Below are 23,479 nucleotides of genomic sequence, written 5' to 3'. Positions count from 1 at the left end.
TCAAATATGATCATCTTTTTTTAGCCCTATGAACACATTTAACTACTAAAGTGCATATGAATATCCAAGCACTTCCATAAAATTGGCATCCAAACTCTTCGCTGAAGTTTGTATTTATGCATCTTTACTGTATATCTACATCTCTACTGTTTTATTAGACTTTTAATGCAGGGGTCCCCAACCCTCCAGTCCAAGGACCAGTACCAGGCCGTAGCATGCCAGAAACTGGGCCACACAAACAAGCAAAGCCCCATCCGTGGGATGCAGGCAGCATAAAAAACCACACCCTCTCCGGTCCACCAAAAAACCTCTCAATAGAACCAGTCCTTGGTGCCCAAAAGGTTAGGGGCCACTGTTTTAATGCATATACAAAGATTAGACATGGGATAGACAACTCAATTTATTATAAAATGCAGCAATTCATATAAAACATGGTATCAAACAAGCATTATAAAAATCAACGATATTTTTTGGGGGGGGGACAATAAAAAGAAGTGCAAAGTTTTAAGCCTCTTGGCAACAGAAAAGTTAATTTTGCCATTGTGAGCAACAGTTTACTGTATTAACCACCACTTGCAGTCTCCTACATTTTGTCATGCATCCAGATACAAATCTCTTTTATTTAGAAAGCTAAGGTTCTCTTAACGCAACTTGATTTCAAAACAAATACAGTTGATATTCTGGCAGTCTGGGGGCTGGTATGTACAGGCACAGTCACAAAGTGGACACAGGCGTGGAAAGGAGCAACTTCCTGGTTCCAAGCCCTGTTGGGAAGTGAAAAATATATGTTGTTACGTCACAGAATGTTCTCCATCAAACTCTGCTAATCCCTTCAACTGAAAGCATGGAGCAATGTTGCAGAGTGATTATCATAAAGCTGCTGGAATTGTGATCTGTGTTTAAGGAAGAGATAATAGGCAGCATTAAGGACATCAGCTGGAAATCACTTTGAATGCTGAGATTCATTTCTTTCAGTGTTTCTATCTCAGTGAAGACTGAGACAAGTTGCGCTATTTTTCTACTCAGGAACAGTCAATTAAATTGGTATTGTACAAGTAGTTCTCGACTTATGACTGGTTGCTTAGCAATTATTCCAAGTTATGACAGACCTCCCCAGAGCTAACTACGACCTGGTTCTTAAGATCCAATGGCCAACCCCCTCCGCCAATATGTGACCACATGTCAGGTCATATTTATGACTGTTTTATTACATTTTTGCTGAAATCCAACTTTTACCTTTGATGTTCAGCAAAAATGGTCCATAGCAAATAATGGGTTTTCTTTACAATCATGGGGTTCACCTAACAACCACCACAATAAGGTATAAAATTGGGTGTCCTACTTTATGACTGTCATAACTTATGACGGTAATGGGAAGGTTATAAATCAAGAATTATCTGTATTCCATTCATTCTTAAGCATGACTCCATGATTATCACTTCACTATGTATTGACTTTATTTCTCAGTCATTTATGCTTTTCAGCTCAAAATTTAAAAGTTAACTTAAATCATTCAATTTATCAAATCTGCCTGTTCCTCTTTGAGGAGAAAAACTCTAAAAACAATTAATTTTTCATGGCTTTGAGATTACATCTCATGCTTAAAATAGACATTGTCCCTTGTCTGTTTTATTGACAAGGGCAATTTTTGATTTTTTAAAAGCAACTCTGCTTGTAAAAGCTAAGAAAAAAGAGTGTTCAATTAATTTAGTACATTTTATTAACTGATACAACTTTTCCTACAAACTTAGACATCCAGAAATTCTGATTTTCTCCGTGGCCTAGAATCTTCGTTTTAGGAGGCTGCTGTCTTCTCTATAGTAGTCAGAAATCTAGGGACATATTTATAGCATGACTGGTGTATTCTTGGATAATCTGGTTCCATCATAAAAGGAAGGACACTCAACAATACACATAGTCCTCACTTAATGATGGAAGTTGGGAGAAGTAACCCCATCGCTAAATGATACAGTCATAAAGCGGAATGTCATGTGGCCATGACAATTTAAGGCTGGAGCAGACTTCTCTGGCACTGCATGTGAGATGGAATGTATGCATATGTTGCATAGGCATCCTTTTTATATGTCAGTGAATTTTAATGTTCTGATTAGGGGGTCTCCAAACAGCAAACCACATGCAGGATGCTCACCTCAGCATAATGCACAGTTGGGATTTGGGAGGTTGTTTGCATTGGCACATCTTCAGCCCTCAGCAACCTCCACAACCCTTTTCAGTGCAGTATGTGGCAATGGCTACAGTTATGGGCAACTCTAAATCGACAGTTGTGGCAGTCTCTCGTTTGCTGTCATTAAGTGAATTTTGTGCAGTTACAGCATCAGTGCAGTATTGCAGGTTAATTCTGCTAACTGCAAGGGGTGCGATCCTGACTGGCGCAAGGTTGACTCAGCCTTCCATCCTTCCAAGATCGGTAAAGTGAGAACCCAGATTGTTGGAGGCAATGTGCTGACTCTATAAACCACTTGGGGGGGGGGATGCAAAGCACTGTGAAGCAGTATATAAGTCTAAGCGCTACTGCTATTTAGTTTACTTTATTGTCATTGCACCTCATACAACAAAATCAAACATTTGCAACCTCCTGTCAGCTTCCTCATTGACTTTGCTCAGTGGAACCCAGCAGTGAAGGTCACAACTGATAATCACATTACTTGCAGGATGTTGTAATTATGAAATCAGTGTCCAAGTGCCTGAATCATAATCATATGATCACAGGACACTGCAATGGTTGCAACCAGGAGGACCTATTGCAAGTGCCCCTTGTGCGACATTGTTGTAACTTTGAATGGTCACTAACTGAATGGTCGCTCAATGAGGACTATCTTTATAGCCACATAAAGCTGCTCCCCAATCTAAATCCAACACTGGCCTTGTCCTTTGGCTATTCTCTCGGCCCAAATCCAGAAAAAGCATAATTTCCAAGGTTTCAATCCTATTGATCCACAGCCATCTGGAACAATTTTGCAAAACTTTAAAGACACCCTATGTTTATTTCAGGTTGGACCAAGAATACATTTTCCATTTCATAGACACACTTAACATTTGCTAAAGGCTGGAGGTTTTCCTGTAGACATTCAACACAGCCCTAACAATTGATTATCTAAACCAACTATCTTCTTACTCTGGTGGGGAAAGGGGGCATTGAGAAAACTCACATTAGCACAAGAACAGCAGTGATCTAGACAATGGGCTGGAGTGGGAAGGGCACAGTCACAAGATTTGGCACAAGCCATACAGCATTCACACATTGTTGGCCAAGACCGCTTCTCACAGGAACAGCAATTGGCACAAAAACCTCTGGCCTGAGGAGCAGTATTAAAAAACAAAACAAGATATAGGTTAATTGCAAAAGAACTACTTAGAAAAAACAATTCCATCTCTATTGTTTGTCAATGATAAAAGCTTCTATATAATTTATTTCTTGGATTTACATATTGCAAGTACAGGTAGCCCTCGACTTATGACCACAATTGAGCCCAACATTTCTGTTGCAGTGGGACAATTTATTTTGTCCCATTTTATGACCTTTCTTGCCACAGTTGTTAAGTGAATTACTGCAGTTGTTAAGTTAGTAACACAGTTAAGTGAATCTGGCTTCCCATTGACTTTGCTTGTCAGAAGGTCACAAAAAGTGATCACATGATCCCAGAACACTGCGACCGTCATAAATATGAACCAGTTGCCAAGTGTCTGAATTTTGATCACATAGCCATGAGAATGTTGCAACAGTTGAAAGTGTGAAAAATGATTATAAGCCACTTTTTTCAGTGTCCTTGTAACTTCAAACTGTCATTAAACAAATGGTTGTAAGTCAAGGAATATCTGTAGTCCATAAGTATCTTAAGCAGCAACAATGCATGTTGGCAATCTTTGGAGAAAAGCTAATGTAAAACTAAGTCAGGCAACTAGCAAACAGATCTGACTATATGGAATAACTGATGTAATCTGCACGAATGAGAATCCAGTCAGGTTTCCATAAGATTAGTGCCTAAATCGATTATTTTTGCTCATTTTCTAATGGAGAATTGCTGAAATAAGAGTGGTATTAATATGGAAAATGATTCAAATCTTATTTATCCTTTCATCTCTGAATCCCCAACCACTGACTGTCCCTATTGCTTCTCCCAGTTACCAGTAGGCATTGTCTGAGGACCAGGACCAGAATGAGGAGCAGCAGGTAGGAACCAACTATCAAGAAAACGATGGCAGGGAGGGGCAGGAACAAGGTGGCAGCAAAGGGGAGATCTGGTGGAGGATTCAGCGGTGGAGTCTGTAAGACGGAAAAAGTCAAAGGTAGGTTGACAGTAGGAGGGGTGAGGAGTAAAGGGGGCATAAATAGAATTGCATGCAAAACCACTTAAGTCCAATATCTGATTTTTATTTATTATTTAATTTGTATCTCATCTTTATTATTTTTATAAATAAGTCAAGGTAGTGAATATATCCAGCATACCTTCCTCCTCCTATTTTCTTCACAGTATCTCTTTGAGTGGGTTGAGTTAAGAAAGGAACTGGCCCAAAAACACTCACCTGGCTTTTATGGCAAAGGTGGGATTTGAACTTGTGGTCTTCTGCTTTCTAGCTGGATGCCTTAACCCAGGGCTGTCAAACTCCCAGCCCATCGGCCAGATGCATCACGCACTGGCCACACCCATGCCCAGCTTAGCGAAGGTTAAAAAAAAGTCCCAATACATCACGATGCTGCCGTGACAACATGAGCTTGACACGCCTGCCTTAACCATTAAACCAAACTGGCTTGTTTGGTAAACTTCAACTAAACATTAACAAATCAAATAGCTTTGTCTGGAAGAATTTATACCAAATGTATAGCTCCTCCAATAATCAAGTTTGGAAGTCAGGTAATCTTTCAGCTTAATGCTCCAAATACAACCAAATAGTACATATTATGACATGTTTAGTGCATTTTGTGTTATATGTTACACATATAATATAGTTATCAAATGTTTAAAACTGAGAATATTTCAAAACATTCAATGGTCAAAATACTCTGGGCTTCTAAGGTAATCTGTAAGTATAATTACGAAGTTCAGTTTTCTGGAGAGCCAGAAAAGGAGAATAATTGAAGAGATCTAAGATAGATGCTGCACTTACTGCCATTTATCAGTTGGGAAATGAGTCTGGAGGCTCCATAGATGTCAAATAGCCTTAAGAGAAAGAGAATATTGTCAATAAATTGCACACATAAATATAATGGGACTGATCAAAAACCATTCAGGACTTAAGAAACAACTAATCCAAGTTCCTGTTTCCATATACATACTTTTCAACTAGCATAACTTTAAAGAAAGCCAAGTTCTATTCAAAAGCAGAGTACCAAACATCTTAGGCTCTCGCCTTTTTTTAAAACTTCTGTATGCATTTCAGATTTTCAATTAGCTAATGAATTTATAATGAAAATATAAAACATTTTTCAGATCTATTAAGATTTCAGGATTTGAATTCAACAGCAGTTTTCATTGGGTCATCTGCACAATTTCCTAGCCCAAATTACTTCCCGGATTGTGAATATTAAATTTAAAAAAATCACTCATGATGTCTTTCAAACTTAGCCACTTTTAAGCTATGTGGACTTCAATTCCCAGAATTCCCCAGTCAGTAATTGGCTGTGGGATTCTGGGAGTTGAAGTCCATACACCTTAAAATGGTCAAGTTTGAAAAACACACCGCTAAGAAAGTACCAAAGCATCCATAATCCGGCCTTTCTTTCTCAACCCCTATAACGGGATAAATCGTTTCCCCTCAGCGTTCACCCTATGGAGGTTGCTCATCTTGCAGCAAGTTGCTTAGTTAATATTTATAAGCACCGACTGACTATACGCTTCGCAAGCCCACCAACAACCCTGCAAGGAAGTCAACTAATGCCCATTTTCTCAGTTCTCAGATTCTCCTCCCGCCAGGAATACTTTACTGCTTCCCGATTTTCTCCGGGTCGCTCCTTCTTTAGGCCTAACCTCATATGGCTGTTGCGGAGAAGAGGACAGAGTAAAAAAAAAAAACCGGGATCTAAATCAAAATCGCGTTCCTCCGTCGCCAAGGGAACTAGTTCCACTCCAACGTTATAGTAGGCTCCTACGGGTTCCCATTGCGACCAAAATTACTTAAGCCGTATCGGCTCGCGGAAAAGTCGAAGAACCAATGATGTCATCGAGAAATGCTTCCCATATCAGTTTTTCCGCTTCCGCCACGTGGAGCGGAAGCCTTCGCTTCCACGTTCTGGCAGCTGCCTTCGAAGTGACGTCATCGGGGAGCGGCCGGAAGAGGAGGAGCATTTTTCCATCGATTATCATAAGGAGGACGACGACAATGTTTCAATGTTTATAGGGAATCCAAGCCTTTTCCTATTCCGTCAGCAGCATAAATTATAAAATCATTTCTTATATTCAGGACAAAGGATTGTTGATTCCTATTTAATCGATACAGAGTGCATCGGCTCGTTTCTTTTACAAACCCACCCAGCAACAAGACTGCTCTTGGGCGGGCCCTTCGAGCATTATGGCAACCAATCATAATCCCAGAATGATGGGATGGGGGTGGGAAAGATACAAACGACGTTGGAAGTTCGTAGCGACTTCCGCAGGGGCTATTCTTCAGCATGCCACGCCTGCGCATTTGCCTCATTCTAAAGATCTGTTTTTTACGGTACTGCGCAAGCGCTCAACGCTGATGGACTAAATTTTCGTTCTTGGAGGATACAGAGAGATACAGAGAGCGCCACATTCAGATTTTATTCTAATATTTCCACTTTTCCCATTCTGTAGGGTTTGTATATGTAATTGTGCAAGTTATACCGGTTTTAACTTTTGCTCTTTTGAGTCTAATGGTTAACCAGTCTATTATCACATATAAGGTCGCTCTGCAGAGTGAGATGGGCGGCATATAACTATAACATATTATCCTAAAACCATCGATTTTTACTATCTATATCAAGACTGTATCTATCTACAAAATAAATAAATAAATCCTAACATGGAAACCCTTTTAAATGCTTTTACATATACGTGGAAGATATTTTTAAGGTGAAAATGGTTTCCTGGGTAACATTACTGCATTTTGAAGGTTGCAAAGGTTTGCATTTGCTGCCTATAATCACTATAGGCAGAATCCATGGGCTACCAAGCTCTGCATAGGAAGAACTAGTTTACTGTATGTTGCATTATCGATTTGGTAATTCTTACATATGGAAGTAAAGCCTTAAAATGGGTATAAATCAACAATTTCAGTATTTTTGAATAGTATGTTTATTATTACATAATATTTAATATTTACGTTGTATTATCTATAAACATTAAATATATATTGAAATATATTTGGTCATTTGTTTTATTGATTTTATTGACGTTTGATGGTTGTAAGCCACCCTACGTGGTGAAGACATACAACTTTAATCCATTATTATTAACTTCTCCTATAGAAAGGGAAAGCCTGTTTATCTACCAGAAGGCCTATTCAATCATTCTCTGTGCCCAGAAGGGGAAGCCAAAAAGAAAGTGAGGGGAAATAAATGGCATGATGACCCCCACTTGTCTTAGACAATTGATCCATTGGGACTTTTAACTCTTCCTTTTCTTGTCTCTACCTTGAAGAGCGACTACCATGTTGCGCATGCGCAAAAAACGCCTTTCCTCCTCTCGTTGCGGCACCTTTGTTGTCGCTATGGGAACGGCAAACTTTCACCGTGGCGGCCACAGGGTATTCCTGGGACTCGAGAGAGGCTCGTGGCAGGTGGGCGGGAGGGTGGAGAGGAGTGGGCTTTTCATTGGCCAGCATGTTTAAGGTCCCCTGAGGCTGCTCCGCAGGAATTCAAATGTGCCAATCATCAACTCGTTAAGGAGTCCCCTAGCTGGGCGGAGGCGGGGCTCACGATGCAAAGTGATTCAGTCGGAAGGGAAGGGAGATGCTCTCCCGATCCTTAAAAGCCATTAAGCCCAGGCACATCTGGCTATGACGTCACTGAAGGAAAGTGTGTAGCCCGTTGCCTTGCATCACTTTTCTGAAAGGTTGCATTCCTTGAAGCATGATTCCGACTTTAACAAACAAATGAATTTCTCTATTCGAAGAGGGTTCACCTTTTCTTATACTTTTTGTGTTTTCAACGTTAACATGTATTATGACTAATGTATTAACTATTTATTTTTAAAAACAATTTTGTTAAAGGTTACAAATATGAAGATAAAAAACTAATTCAGATGAAGAAAAATCTAAAAGGTAAAGAAAAAAATGTGCAAAAAGATAGAAAAAAATGAAAAAAAGGTATTAAAAAATGACTCCCCCCCCTCTCCAGATAAGTGAAAAGAATGACAGCAAACTAATATTTCCCCTTGTATTTCAATTTTAAAAATCTTGTATCTCATTCCATTTCAACAATCAAATTATAAAAACTCAGTTTTAATCAGGAAAAAGCTATGAAGAGCTACCAGAAATAGTAACTTATTTTAACTTTAGTCAAATGAATCCATTTTGTATTCCAAGTTATCACTTCCTCTAGAAAAGTAGAAAAGAAGAAATCCCATTTATACATAGCCTTATCATTTAAAGCCTTATCATTCAGTCCTGGTCATTAATAGCAAACAGAAACCACAACGCATACATTTTAACCCTGGTCAAATAAATTCACTTATCTTCCATTTATTTTTTAAAAGCATAAACTTTAATTCTATCAAATGATATCCCACAAATTGATTTCTTATTGCTTTCTCTGTCTCCTTTTAGGAACACCTTCAATAGTTCAACACATCCTGTTTATAAAACTAAATAAGGCTTTCATAATCAGACCCCTGATTTGTTATTTGCACGTCCTCTTTAATTATTAAGATGTTAGCTGGTTTCAAATGTAAACCCATTATAGCATCCCTTTCAATATCACTGTTGTTGTTTGGTATACATCCATTTTCAAACCCACAACATCTTTTTCCATATTCATTTTGAATCAGCCCCAGTCAGAGTCTCTGTTTTGTCCAGTAAAATCTGTCCTTCTTCTATATCCTCTGATAAATCCATTTTTATTGTATCAGACAATCTTGTAACCAATTTCTGAGTACATTGTTCCCAAACAATCTTAATTTCTTCTACAGTCCAATAGTATTGCTCCATTGTATTTAATGTTCTCCTCTTCTTTTAATTTTAAGGTTTAGTTCTCTTTGGTTCCCCCTGTCAAATTTCAAAGTTCCCATCTCATGTGTTTATTTTCCAATTAGCCATTTTTTCCCATGTCAAAATTTATTACAGTTAATTTCAAAATCTTCATGTATTCTTTCATAATACAACACCCGACAGGAAATATTCTTTCAAGTCAATCTAGCTCTTTAACTTTCAGAAATCAACATTCTAATCCACCTTTTGCTGTTTTCAAAAAAAACCCAATGTTTTTATTTCTAATCTTTAAACTTATATAAAACTTATTTCATTAAGGGTAGATGTAAACTCTGCTTGCATGATAATATTTGCCATTCAGAAGATTCTCATCATCCTGAAAATCAGTAATGAGAAACTTTCTGAAGTTAAAGATAAGAGAGGAAGTGGGTCAATCCAGGGTCTGTTTGAAGGTGCTAAACCTCAACATAGGCAAGATCAGACCTGGGCAGTTTATGGGTGCCAGGCCACATCCAGACCTTTGGCTCTTCCTGTCTGGCCCACATGAGGTCAATTGGAAATTAGAAATCAAATGTAAATTGTGAGGGGGGGGGCAGAAGAAGAGTCGGGTCTGGCTCTACACAGTTGTGGTGCACTTTCTTGAATTTGGCTTGTGGTCACAGAATTTCAAGGAACTCTTCCACCCAGCAGCTCCTCTTTTTGCTGAGATCTTTGGTTCTATGAGAATTGAGCTATCTTCAGTCAGCCACTGATTCCCCAGAAGCCAAGCATTAACCATTTCTATTGCATTTAATAGTTTATTTAAAGATTTATAAGGCTGGACAAGTCGGTGTCTGTGTAAAAGCTTCAGAGGTGATTTTATCCATAAGTATTCTTCAGTGTAACTAGCTGCTAAACAAGGGGAAAACTCCTCCCCATGGTTGAAAGAAATCAAGATTTTATATAAAATGCAAACTCAGTTTCAATAGATATAAGCCTGTGGTTGACACAGTGGCCAGAATGCAGTACTGCAGGCAAACTCTCCCCACAGACAAGAGTTTGATCCTGACTGGCTCAAGGTTGACTCAGACTTCCATTCTTCTGAGATTGGTAAAATAAGAACCCAGTCTGTTGGGAGTAATATGTTGTAAACTGCCCAGAGAGAGCTGTAAAGCACAATGGGGCAGTATAAAAGTCTAAGCGTTGTTGCTACTGCATATTAAATGAGTCTTATTGCCATGGAGGCAGATGCTGGATTGCACCCTGACTTTTAATACAAAAAGGCAAATTTTCCTCCAAGTATCTTGGTGATTTCATGAAATCCCTGTAATTTGCTTGGGAGGGAACAGGAATGGATGCTATTGCCTTCTTCTGGAATGCTTTCAACCACTCAGCACAACAGCAAACACCAAACAGTCCCGGCCCTGTGCTTAGTTTCTCAATCCAGAGAATGTAGGCCAGGAAACTGGCTCTCTCACTGCACTATGCACTTGATACACTGCACTTTTGCCTTGATGGGAGGCAACATCAGACTTCTTAAATTGCTATGTTCCATATTTATGTCAAATAAACCTTCCCACCATTCCCATTGCCACTTTAATGGAAACAGAAAAGTAGTATAAATGCATTTGACAACATAGTGTTACCAATTTGTGCTATATTATTTTGGGTGGCCACAAGAGGGTAGCAAAGAGGCTAACCACAACTATTTGCTGCCATCTAGTAGTCATAATATTTGCAGCCCAGGTATTGTCCTACGACAGTCATCAGGTTGAAGTCTAGGCTCTACAATATAGTAGAAGATATACTACAACAGGTACATTCCAATTATTAAAGATACGTTGGGACACTACTCAGAAATCATGGTATATCTCCTATCCCCTTTCCCACAAATATTCAAATGCTAACAGGCTCCACCAGTCATAACTTTCAGGCTGGGAAATCTGAGAGTTGTAATCCAATATATTGAAGAGCATCGGGCTGCAGCATATTACATTATATAATTTTTATGCTAGTCTTAATGTTTAATTTACCTTTAAATATAAAACATTTGAACAGTTTCTTCTGTTATTATATGCTATCAAGTCATTGTTGAGTCTTAGTGAGCACATAGATTGTCTCCATGATGATCTGTCCCTAACTTTGTCTTTAAGTCTTCCAATGTTGTATCTATGGCCATACTCTTCTCTTTCCTTCCATATTTCCCAGCATTAGACAGCTAGATCTTCACATAATGGGTGCAGAATAATTTGACCCAGGTTATTTGTGACTTGAGACCACTGGGCTGATTTGTACAGTGATCCATTGGTTTGTTTTCTTGGCACTCTGTGGTATTCTCAGGAGCCTTTAAGACCAAAGTTCAAAAGCATCAATATTCTTCCTAACCTGATTCTTCAAAATCCATTTTTCACTTCTATAGGGTGTCATAGGATACACCATTGATTCTTTGATTCTGGTTTCTATAGCTGTAGACATCATGGCATTTGAATACCTTTTCCAAGGCCTTCATGGGGAGTTTATCATTGCTGGCCTGCAATGTTCTGCATTTCATGATTTCTTGTTCCTTGTTGATAGTTGATCCTAAAAGGCAAACACTACCTCAATATCTTAACTGTCAAGTCTACGGGTGGTTATCGTATGTGTTGCCATTAATTTGGTTTTCTTTATTTTAGTCTCATTTTTTTTCATTGTGTTCCTAGACTTTATTCCTAGAGCATGTGGATTGTTTGCATTTTTATCTAATTCTGCCTCATACTTTTTCAAAATAATTAAGAATTCATTATTAGCAGAAAGTCAGTTAAGGCTGGGAGACTGAGAGTTCTAGTCCAGTCCTACCATAACCAGTTGGGTGACCTTGGGACAGTCACTCTTAGCTCTAGGAAGTAAGCAATGGCAAACCCCTCCCATAAACTTTATAAATAAAAGTTTGCAGGGGTGTATCCAGGCAGTTGCCAGGTGGCATAAACTAACACGAAGGCACCTGCACATATTATTAGCAACAAACCGTCCTGCCCTTAAAATCCATTAACACACAAGAGAATTAAAAACATGAATCATTGCTTCACTGGTGAATTGTTAGATCTCTAAAGAAATTTAATCTTTAACAGTGAATTGTTGGACTAAAATCCACACGTGGTTGGAAAAAAATGACAAAAAACCATATAGACTTGAAACCAGAGATATTTTTATTGGGAATTTTACCTGAAATATACAGTAAAGACTTGAAATATCTGATTGTAAATGTATTAACAGCGGCTAGGATTGTATTTGCCAAAAACTGGAAAAATGAGAAAACACCATCACAGGAGGAAAGCATTAAGAAAATATTGGAATGTGCTGAAATGAGTAGATTGACATTTGAAATTAGAGAACAAGAGGATAAACAATTTTATAAAATTTGGGATCTATTCTATCAATGGTTAGACAATAAAATACAGTAATGAAATATGTAGACTATTAGGGGGCGGAGCTGGCGTCGCGACGATACGGCATGCGATCTTGGAGGTCTGAGATCGCTGCCGATATCTTTGCTCCTGGACGGTCCAAGTGGATCTAAACCGTCCCAAAGAGACAGTGAATGTCGCAAAGTCCCTGGTAGATCCAGGAGAAGCTCTTTTTGCCAGTGGCAAAGAGGCAGCCATTAAAGCTGCTGAAGTTGGGACAGCTCCGAAACGGAAGAGAACGAAAGAGAAAGTGTGCTGGTTTGGTGAGAACTTTTCTTTATTTAAAGATTTGAGAGGACACCCTAAGGGAAAGAAAGAATCTGTAAAAGTTTTTTGACAGAAGTGAATAAGCGGCGATTTTAAACAGGAATGTCAAAGTAATATTTTTATTTATTTTTTCTTATTGCTGATGATCCTATATTTTGAAACTGGACTGGTTTTTTCCCCTTTTTTTTAATCTACTCTTTTCTTTCCCCTTTTTGATTTTATAATATATTAAGCCAGAGACTCCCTTTTAGTCTTTTTTTTAAAAAAATATTTTCTTCCTTTTTAAACTAATTCTTATTATACTCTGCCGGAAAAGGAGGGGGAAAGTGAAAGCTGAAGAAACTTTGTAACACTGCCAACTAGAGGCTTGGAAATACTCTACTTTTCCTTTGACCAGACAAAGCTGAGAAAGAACTGAGACTTCTTTTCAAGGACACTGCCTGTTTGATAAGATAGAGGGAAGAGCATGGGAGAGTATTATTGCAGGTGCTCTTCTGGGTTTCTATCAACAGCTGGAGCCTGGTGTTGAAACCTAGGGAAGCAAAGTAAATCACATTATGGCTTCATTAACCAGGTTAATGTGTACAGTCCGTAGGGTAAATTGATATAGTATCTCCTGCCTACTTTCTTATCATCCTGTAATTCTTATCCTTTCTTATTTTTCTAGTATGAAGTACAAACTTCATTTCAACTTAGGTCAACAGTAATGTATTAGGAAAGGAATTTTTTGCTGCAAACACAAGGCATTTCAACTCAAGTGCAAGGTGTGAATTAAAGATAAAAAAGAATACACCTACTAGGATGTAGATTAGAGAATAGGGAATTTATTCAGGAAATATAGCAAACATAGCTTGGGCTATATTTACATACTACACCCATAATTTCTGCATCTCTGGTCCTGCCCAAAGTAAATCAATTCCAGTACCATTATTTTCAAAACAATTGATTTTAGTTGCAATTCTGTATCGACACTTCTAGAGCAAGTTCATACATGTGAAATGTGCTAAGCCGGATAGCACTGGAAATAACTTGTTCAAATTAATGAGATTAGAGATTAGCAGTTTCCGCTAAACATTGTATTTTGTTACTATCAAAACTGCTGTTTACTTATTCCTTATTCCTCATTCCCCACACAAATAGTTATTTTGTTGCACTTTGTCACATTCTTCCTTCAATAAATTTATGCTGGGGGGTGGTGAGGTGCCATGCCTTTCCCCAGTTTAGAACCACAGCAACCCTATGAGGTAGGCTGAGCAAAGATTTGCCCAAGTAATCCTAATCATAGTGTAGGGATTTGAAATGCCATTTAATTAGTTTGTACTAGTCAGATAATTGTTAGGCAGTTCATTTACTGTTACAAGTTGTTTCTTCCACTGAATTAATTAACCAAACGTTCCAACTTGATTGCTTCATTATTATAAAGTAAAAACCTTCTTTCTTATGATATCTCAATGGTGTCTTAATTAGCCCCTCAGGGAAGCATCTTAACAACATGAAGTACCCTCCATAGAGGAGGACATATGGAATAATATGGATGTCATTTCTCACCTTTGCTGGGTTCGCTAGGATGGCAGAGGAACTGGTGAGTCAATCAGCTAAGATCCAGTATTATACATTCCTTCTAAATTGGTTTCAGAAGCAATAAAGTGGGGTGTGTGTGTGTGGAAAAGCTGGCTGGGTTTACATAAATGTCATATTTGTATATAAGCCATGGCTTTCCTAGTCAGTTTATTAAATAAGCCACAATTGGATGGGTTCACTAACACACTGAGCTATTAATTGTGTCTTAGAAACCACAACGCCCAACACAAATCAAACAAACGACATCATGGATCAGTAATACAATATATGAAACTGACTGATCTCTTAACTGAAGTAGTTAATGAGTTTTAGTCCACGGTAGAAGGAGAAAGGAGGAAAAGATCCTCTCCCAGATACAGTGGTTGGTTATCTCACCTCTGCTTAATGCCAGTGGAGGGTTCCCCAGCTTCTCAGATGATCAACTCGGCTATTAAATGTTTGTATCAACAGGGAGGTCTTAATATTTCATCAAATCCCTGTTCAATTAATCCTTGTTTGGGTCCTAAATTTGGAACAACCAAAAAACCATTTTTTTTGTAATTTATGGGACAAACCTTCAGATACTACTCTGTTAAGCATAGCTCCAAGATAACTGTATACAAATCCCTTCATATTTTTCTTATAATGTTTAGGCATAATTGTTTATGCCTCCTCCAGGTAATATACTGCCTCAAAGTATAATAATAGATTCCACAATTCTTGATTCACTTGATTCACTTGATTCCACAATTCACTGACCTGATCCAGCAAGACAGTCCCAGTTATGTATTTAATCAACCAACATTTTGATTAAACACATATGTTTAGTCAATGCCATCACAACCTCACTTTGTTTATAATGAACTGGTTATTTAAGAACTAAAAAGGCCATCTTCCTTGCTGGAACTATAGAAAGGACAGTGTATGATTAGCCTGTAACGAGCAAAATCTCTGAACTAATTAACGAACAGAGCAAACTGATACTAATTTGTTTGGTGGTTTTTTTAACCTATCAGAGGTCTGTGGCTTCCTGTGATAGAAGTCAGCTCAAGGTAGAATTGACTAAATAGTTCGTATATATTGGGTCTCCATGCATTCATACCTAAAAAAATGCTTGAGTAGCCAATGGAACAGTTGCACTGTCCTGAAAAAGTGGGATGTTGAGGGTGTGTTATTAAGAAACCGATGAAACACACCATATGGAAATGATGTTCAAAGTTTCTTTGTGGGTTTAGGAGGAAAGCAATGTGTTGCTTAGACAAAAGTTGGTTGCCTTAACTGTTGAATCCTGTCCTTTGCTCTGGCAGTTATCCTACTTCTTCCTTCTGGGTTTGGTTGCTTATCCCAGTTTCTACTATATCCTGCGTTGGGTCCTGGTGCACATGTGGAGAATGGAATTCTGCTTTGCCGTCTATATAACTGCCAGGTGGGAGGCTCCCTGCAAACCTAGAAGAACCACAGGCTCAAAGACTAGGGGAGAAAACACCCTCACAGCTCTCCCAGGGGTATCCACCCACCCAGCCCGGCCACTTCTACCTATCCCTGTTTTACAAAACCAGCATGCTACAATGCTCACAGTCAGCCATAAGGTGTCACTGCTGATTTAGTTACTTCCTCCTGGCAGCCAATTTCTCTTTTACCTATCAAAGGTTGTATCAGGGTCACCTCTTAGCAGGTGGAAGATTATCCTTTAATGCATTGGGAGGGGAACAGGGTTAGCTGCCCCATAGTCTCCCCCCTCCACAAACTGAGCTGAGATTGTAGGCTTAGCCAAATTTCCAGTGATCCTGCCAGAGAAGGGAAGAGGCAGAGCTCAAGGAAGTTAGGCTTTGGTGTTCTGGGGGTTAAATGATGATGCCTGATTAGCTGCCTTGGAAAAGGGGGAGCAATGCTCAACTGGCTTCCAGATGGAAAGAAGCAACGGATTAACTTAGTGGATTCTGCCATGGGATGTTAAGGACGCCGATATCTGGGTCTCCAGCCTCATCCCTCTGAGATGCCCCAAACCTCCAGCTCAGCCTTCCAATCCTGAATCGGATCCATCCTACCTAGCTTCGCCCCCCTCCCAACTGGCAGGTCCCCCACAATCCTTCACCCATACATAGATCTCATCTTCCGTCTCCCACCATGCCTTGCAAACTGGGCCCTGAGCTTCTTTAGCTGTGATTATTCAACCCTGAGCTGTGCTACCCTGCTCTTCTTTCTGCTGGTCCATCTGCACAGTGCAGTCCACTGTCTCTTTAAGTTGCTCCCGCACTGTGCTGACAGCTGCTCCCCCCCTCCCTCCCTCCTTCCCCTGACTGTATCTCTCTCTGTGTCTGTCACAGCAGCTCTGCTAGGGACCAACCCTCCCACCAGCATCCCCCCTTTCCTCTGCATCCCCCCTCACCCCCTGGGGGACAATGAGCCTTCCTTGTGGACACCCGGAGGGATCCCAGCCCCACTGACCATCCTCATCCTCCTCTCTGCCCTCCTTCTTCCTCCTCCCCCATCACCCCAACCCTGCAGCCTGAGCAAGATGTTTCACGCCTTGGTAGCAGGGACCATTGTCTTTCCTGGCCTCTTCCTGTTGTCCAAGAACGGCCTCAAGTGGCTACCGGGCCTGCGATGGGAGGAGGCTGACGCGGTCATCGTCTCAGCCAGGTAACCAGGGATGCAGGAGGGGATGCCAGCAGGATCTAGCAGTCCAGAGGGTGGACAGGAAGAAGGGCAGGAAGAAGAAGGCCTCAAGGATGAACTGCTGGGCACCTGGATTTTTGTGGTTTGTTAGTTTGATGTGGGTGGTTTTAAGGAAAAGGGGGGAGCTATGGGTCCTGGGGAGATGGAATGGGAAGGGAGAGGGTTTTTTTGGAGGGGGAGTGGTGTCCTAATCCCTAGCCAGCTTTCCTGGTAGCTTCAAAAGGAGAGGTTAAAGCTGGAAGCCAATTCTTGGACTCATTGGAAATAGAATACAGTGCACTGAGTTTCAAACTCTCTTGGACCTATAAGGAATCTCTATAAATAGAAAAGTGTCCAGGATTTTCTAGAAGAAGCATTGTATTGAAGTCATGAGCTAATTGATGTTCCTAGGATCCCACATTGGGAGTGGGATCATTGTAGGAAAAGCAGCCAACACAATGAGAGCCAAAAGGGTGTCACTGCTACCTCTTGATAACCCAACAGTAGTGATAACTCAATAAAGTCAAGCAGGGTGTTTTGAGCCTGGGATTGAGGTGTCACCAAATCGGTTATCAGAGTCACTGTAAGTTTATTATGCTCTGAGTAAAGTATCCACAGCTCTGCACTCCAAAATGGAAATTCTTTGAAAATAGGAGTCTTTCAGGAGGCTAGATGTTTTGTTGGGGTATAGTAAGAGATGCTTAAAAAATGTGGCATGTAGTGAAAATCCCGGGGATGTCTTCTAAGATGTGGCAGGGGACACCCAATTGCTCTCATCATGTAGGATGTTTTAAGCATGAAAGCCTGTCTATTGACTGACTTCTGGAATTACTTGAGAATGTAGCAGGGTCAATGGACAGCTGAACCATTTAACCATTGCGACTTACCTCCAAATATATCCAGACAATGGCAGTTGTTATGGGATGGTGAAAAATGTCTGGGTTGGAATTAAAGCTGTTGGTCAAGGCTGGCAGAGTTCTGGAGCAATGTAATAGTCTAGGCCAGCTCCCAGAGTATCAGATTGGGATTGAAAACTACTGTTTTGGCCTCATAACTTCAGACCTAAAATGGAAATAGGGTTCTAGAATCCAATAGAAGAGGAAGGAGAAACCACAGTTACTTAAACTTCTTACCATTTCCCATTCTCCTATCACAGACTTGTCTCCTCAGTGCAGGCCATTATGGCTTCCACAGTTGGCTACATCATCTCATCATCCTGCAAGCACATTATCGATGACCAGTAAGTCAGCATTTATGGTGTAATGCCAGGGCAGTACTGTGGTGCAGCAATCTCATTTCTACCCCAACCCCATCTCTACCTTGTTTTCTGAGTGCAGCTCAGCCAGCATCTTGGCAAGGTCACACTACTGAGAAATTTGATACTTGCACCAGGAGTGGCACCAAATTTAGAACAGGATGACAGTGACATGTTCCAAGCAGATGTACCGCAATGAGTAGGCTGGATCAGGAAGCTGGGCAGAGAGTTTGGGGCCACCAACAGGAGTGCTATGGTCAATAGCAGTGCAGAGTGAAGCACTGGGTTGTGGACCCAGAGAAAGCGTGTTCAGGATTCCGTTCCGAAAAGAGGTGTTTCGGGATTATGGGGGTGGTGGAGACAAGATGCTTTGCATATAAAGATTGTACCCACCACAAAACTTAGTAGAGATGTTAGAGTAAGTAAGACAAAAGTAGCAGGAGGGCAGAAGCCAAGCTTTGTTGAAAAAAGTGCTGTCCATGGTGCTGGGGGGGGGGGAAAAAACCAGTGGGCCTCTGAATTGGTAATTTCCCCTTTCAGCACCATGGACAGCCCCACTCAAACTACAACAAGTCTTCCCATTCTGGTCCTGTACTGTAATCCGAAATCCTCATACAATATATAGGGGAGTTGATTTCCACAATATCTGCTGGAAATAAACTCCAGGGTCAGATTTGTCAGTCCCTCTGGCTTCTGGGAGGGCTGCCAGACCTCAGTTTCTGCAGAATCCAAATTGGCAGTAGGGTAGTTCTGCAGGACAAGAAGGACTGGAAATGCAGCACAAGTCCACACTGGGGAATTCTGAGGACAGAGCAGGGTAGAGATGAAGGGTTTGGGTAAGATATGGCAGGAGGTGTCATTGGATCTATTTCTATCATGTCCTTTCTTGCTTTTTTTTTTTTCCCAAGGATAGTTTAGTTTCTCATTAATGAATGCAGTTGGGATTAATTCCCTCCCTGGGTGATGTTAGATAGGCATGTGGGAGCAGCAGGGGGAATTAGACCAAAGGAACAGCTGCTTCCATTGCTGATTTGCATTCTGTGTATGTGTAATTAAGTTTTATAGAGCAGCCAATGATGAGGAACTCCAGGGCCCTTAGGAGAGGAGGAGGTTAAAACAGAGGGAAGTTGGATTGTTGGGTCCTCTGTCATGAGCTCCAATTGGATATGCATAGAAGGAGGAAGCTATGAGATAAGACTTAAGGATGTGAAAACTGCCTTAGCATTTTTATTTTCACAACGATATCACAGTGCCCCTTACACAGCAAATCTCTTTCTGGGAAGTAATGTGAGGTTCCCCTGGCAATATTTCAACACTTTTGAAGTATCCTTTTCATTGACCCTTGTGCCTAAAAGGCAAGAAAGAACACTTCCTATGTTAGTCTTTCAGCATGGAAATCAAATACTGCTGTATCCATCCTGAAAGCAAACAGCCCATTCCTTCTAAATGTGCTTCAGACCAAATGCCCTATTTTTTCTTAGGTCTGGACCTCACAAGGACGTTTGAGCTTAGCATCCTGCATTGCACTGCTGCTTTGGCATTTGGCCTAATCACCTTGCATGGAGCAGAGAGTATCTTCAGCAGAAATGTTTGGGAGCGGGAAAGAGATAGCATAGAGAGCTGAGCAAGGGATATGATGGTTAAGGAGTTGGGTCCCATCTATAAATAAACCCTGTTTTATTTACCTCTGTTTCAGCTGCTCTTTAGCATTTTCAGAAATGAGTCCAGATCGGGAAATTCTTTTTAAAACCCTGTATTTTAAGTCATTTTAAGTAGAATGAGACTAACTCCAATGTTCTGAATTTACATGCATCTCAGTGCCTTTTTATAGAGTTGGTGGGTTTCTAAGCAAAGTTGAAAGCATGGGTCCCAGGTAGAAGCTAGCAAACCAAAGCATCCTGTTCACAAAGGCCAGAGGGAGTAATATGGTAGGATCCGATAAGTAAGGAGGAATTGCTAATAGTATACCTTTCCTAGGTGCAGCAGTGTCTGGAGTATCTTAGAAATAAGGTGTAAGCAAGTTAAAACTGGAAAGAAACCACATTTGTTGCAGGAGCAGAAGGTTGTGATCAGGATCAGGGAGTGGGGGGGCAGGGGGGGAGGGGAGAGAGACAGGATGATGTGAGCAAGGCAAAATCTATGTTACCATTGTCCTTGGGAGTGAAGCACATCAACATGTTGTCAATTCCTCAATGATTGTGGCCTTGAGTCTGTTCCAGAGGGGTGGAAAGTGTCCTGTTCTTCCATCCCCTTTGCTCATGGCTCAAGTTATCTGCAGGGATTACTATGTCTATTCACTGTTTATATTTCTTTACCCCTTTTCACCTCCTGCAGGCACTGGCTGACTTCCAACTATACCCAGTTTGCAGTCCCTTACTTCATCTATGATATCTACGCTATGTTCCTGTGCCATTGGCACAGGTACCAGGTCAAAGGGCACGAGTCAAGATGTGTTGAGACCCAGACGCTGCACACTGCCATACGTGCCTACTTGCACAAGGAATTACTGATGGTGATTCACCATCTTTTCATGGTGTTGGTTTGCTTCCCTGTGTCTGTGGTGAGTGGGACCGGGGGTGGGTGGGTGGGTGGGTGGGTGGGTGCAACCCGTGTGCACAGATGAGGATGGGAAGGGAAGGGGTGGGCTATTGATCCCTGCAGCAGAAGCTGCCAGTGAGGATGCGGTGCTCTAGAAGATGCTGCCCCACCGGCCCAGGTCTGCCACCTTTATCCCTTTCCCCCTTTCAGCTGTGGCGTCAAGGCAAAGGTGACTTCTTCCTGGGTTGCATGTTGATGGCTGAACTCAGTACCCCTTTTGTCTGCCTGGGGAAGGTACTTATCCTGGTGAGTATCACCTGCAACTCAGCTTCTCTTAGGGGAGCCAGGGCAGAGAGAGGTTCGGATTGGTTTTCACCTTGGAGTACATTACAGGTATCCCCCCTTTGACTAATAACCATAAATAGTCCTCGACTTAACCACAATGGAGCCCAAGCTTTATGTGGCTAAATGAGAAATTTGTCAACGCCCCGTTTTATGACTTTTCTTGCCACATTTGTTAAGTGAATTGTGGCAGTTGCTAAATTAGTAACATGGTTGTTAAGTGAATCCGGCTTCCCCCTTGACTCTGCTTGTTGGGAGCCTTGCAAAAGGGGATCACATGACACCACCCACCCCACCCCCCGGGACACGGCAGCAATCGTAAGTTGTGAATCGGTTGTCCAAGCATCCAAATGTAAATCCACGTGGCCATGAGATTGCTGCCATGGTCTGAAGTGTTAAAAAAAACGGTCATAAGTCACTTTTTTCAGTTATGTTGTGACTTTGAACCGTCCCTAAAGGAACTGTTGTAAGTCGAGGACTACCTGCATTGACTTAGTGACCGTTGAAAGTTATAACCGCACTGAAAAAAATGACTTACAATCATTGCGGCATTCCCCACAGTCACATGATCATAATTCGGGCTCTTGGCAACTGGCATGTACCTACGACAGTTGCCGTGTCCTGGAGTCGCCTGAACGCCCTTCGAAACCTTCCCAGCTGGCTTCCAATAAGTAAGTGGGGGGAACCAGATTCCCTTAATGACTTTAACATTTTCATTCGCTTAACAAACGCAGCGAGTTTTCTTAACAATCAAGGCAAAAAAAAAAGTTGCAAAATGAGATGTGACTCACTTAACAACCCCCCCTTGCTTAGTAACAGAAATCCTGGTCCCAATTGCGGTCGTAAGTCGAGGACTACCTGTATAGGTTTTATATATTGGTTGTTTGGTTTGTTGACATTTTAGATGGTGTTTTCATTTATTAGATGTCCAGAGTTGGTAGGGCAAGATGGGAGACCGTACAGAACTAAAGACATAATGGGAAGGCAGAAGAGTTAGCCAACCTGACCGGAATCTGCCTTTCAGCTCTCTTTTTTCCCTCTCTCCGCAGTACAAGCAGCAGCACACTCTTCTCCACAAGGTGAATGGCATGGCCATGCTAGTCACATTCTTCTTCTGCCGAATCCTGCTCTTTCCATACATGTACTGGGTATATGGGCAGTATGCTGGCTTGCCCTTCTACCGTGTACCCTTCTCCATCCCCGCCGAGTACAACTTGGGATCAGCCATCCTCATGGCTCCCCAGATATACTGGTTTGGCCTCATCTGCCGTGGAGCTTTCCGTGTCTTCCGTGCCCGGGGTACCGCCAAGGAACAAGTATTGCGAAACGGGCACAGGATGGATACCCAGGCACTGGACTAATGGCTCTCTTGCCCCCTCCCTCAGCTGCAAATGGACAAGCCGCCTTTCCCCCCTATGACTTATTTATTGGGGTGATGGGAGGGAGTGGGGAAGCTGGCTCCTAAGCCAAAAGGAAAAACGGGAGGGTCAGGGAAGTGGGGTGGGTATCTCAAAGGAAGTCTTTAGAGGGTATAAAACCAAAGTATTCCTTGGTTTGCTATGTGGAAATTCCTTTGTCTAAATTTGCAATGCTGTCGGTGTTTTGAAATGTCTTATGAGTTGGGTAGGGTTTGAACACAGAGTGTAGTCCTAAACCAAAGGGAATACTGAGGTTATCTATGTTCGGGAGATATTCAGGCCTGTGGGGCATTGATCAAGAATCAATTGGATGTGGGCCTGTAGAGCAAAACCAGATTTCTAATGTATCAGGGCTCTGCCAAGCCGACAAATGCATAGTGGCTGTTGCTTGCTAAGCTATGATTAGTTGATCTAAGATTTTCTGAGCATTGCTAGTCAAGGAGAGACCCACATGGCTTGCATGGGGGGCGATACTGTTACCTGAAAGCAGGGGTTACAAAACTTTGGATAGGAAGATTGAGTCAAATTCTCCCCAATCCTATTTTCTTTAGACTTGCAGAATCTCTATCACATGTAAACAAGATGGAGAAATAATTACTGGGTTTGAATTGCCCTCACTCCAGGCAGCAATAGGGCAAGAGGAGAATCTTATCAGCAGAATTAGTTATATTTGTAGAATAACCAATAAGGAAACACTCTTTTCATTTTTTGGATGCTAGTAAAATAACATGATCTTCAGTATTACAGGAACGTCATCTACCCAGGATATTTAATTCATTCATATGTGGGTGTGGGTGTGGGTGTGATCACACACAGACACACACAGACACACACACACATTTATCCTCTGTAGCAAGATGACCGGAGGGGTGCTGCTTAAAGAACACATCATG

General features: G+C 41.2%; 2 protein-coding genes across 3 annotated transcripts; one reads left to right on the top strand and one right to left on the bottom strand.

Annotated features, from left to right (window-relative positions):
* Positions 1-498: 498 nt before the first annotated feature.
* On the bottom strand, positions 499-6,118 carry LOC148129308 (uncharacterized). 2 transcript variants are annotated; one of them, XM_087945030.1, is made up of 5 exons: positions 5,988-6,118; positions 5,128-5,180; positions 4,148-4,285; positions 3,171-3,317; positions 499-764 (listed from the first exon to the last, which is right to left on the bottom strand). In XM_087945030.1, exons 2-5 carry the CDS (start codon positions 5,131-5,133, stop codon positions 642-644), a joined length of 414 nt encoding a protein of 137 aa, XP_087801156.1. In that variant the 5' UTR covers positions 5,134-5,180; positions 5,988-6,118; the 3' UTR covers positions 499-641. The 2 variants fall into 2 exon arrangements, with proteins under 2 accessions (XP_087801156.1, XP_087801157.1); XM_087945031.1 differs by having other exon boundaries at positions 5,945-6,046.
* Positions 6,119-16,697: 10,579 nt separating this feature from the next.
* Positions 16,698-22,647, top strand: TLCD3B (TLC domain containing 3B). The gene is made up of 5 exons (XM_026682208.2): positions 16,698-17,018; positions 18,190-18,273; positions 20,623-20,848; positions 21,037-21,132; positions 22,218-22,647. Exons 1-5 carry the CDS (start codon positions 16,894-16,896, stop codon positions 22,527-22,529), a joined length of 843 nt encoding a protein of 280 aa, XP_026537993.2. The 5' UTR covers positions 16,698-16,893; the 3' UTR covers positions 22,530-22,647.
* The last annotated feature ends 832 nt before the right edge of the window (positions 22,648-23,479 follow it).

This window comes from Notechis scutatus, chromosome Z (assembly GCF_049901735.1).
Source record: "Notechis scutatus isolate UNSWTSFEM ecotype Mainland chromosome Z, rNotScu1.2, whole genome shotgun sequence".
In the NCBI taxonomy this organism is placed as follows: Eukaryota; Metazoa; Chordata; class Lepidosauria; order Squamata; family Elapidae; genus Notechis; species Notechis scutatus.
This window is presented reverse-complemented; position numbering and strand designations above follow the sequence as displayed.

Bases quoted from the DNA above. Each gene is read 5' to 3' on its own strand.
- TLCD3B (XM_026682208.2), top strand. From the start codon at position 16,894: ATGTTTCACGCCTTGGTAGCAGGGACCATTGTCTTTCCTGGCCTCTTC. The intron at 18,274-20,622 runs GTAAGTCAGCAT...CACCTCCTGCAG, and splicing joins AAGCACATTATCGATGACCA to GCACTGGCTGACTTCCAACT. The intron at 21,133-22,217 runs GTGAGTATCACC...CTCTCTCCGCAG, and splicing joins TGGGGAAGGTACTTATCCTG to TACAAGCAGCAGCACACTCT.
- LOC148129308 (XM_087945030.1), bottom strand. The intron at 3,318-4,147 runs GTAACTGGGAGA...ACTGCTCCTCAG, and splicing joins TCCTCAGACAATGCCTACTG to GCCAGAGGTTTTTGTGCCAA. The intron at 765-3,170 runs GTGAGTTTTCTC...ACTTCCCAACAG, and splicing joins ACTGCTGTTCTTGTGCTAAT to GGCTTGGAACCAGGAAGTTG.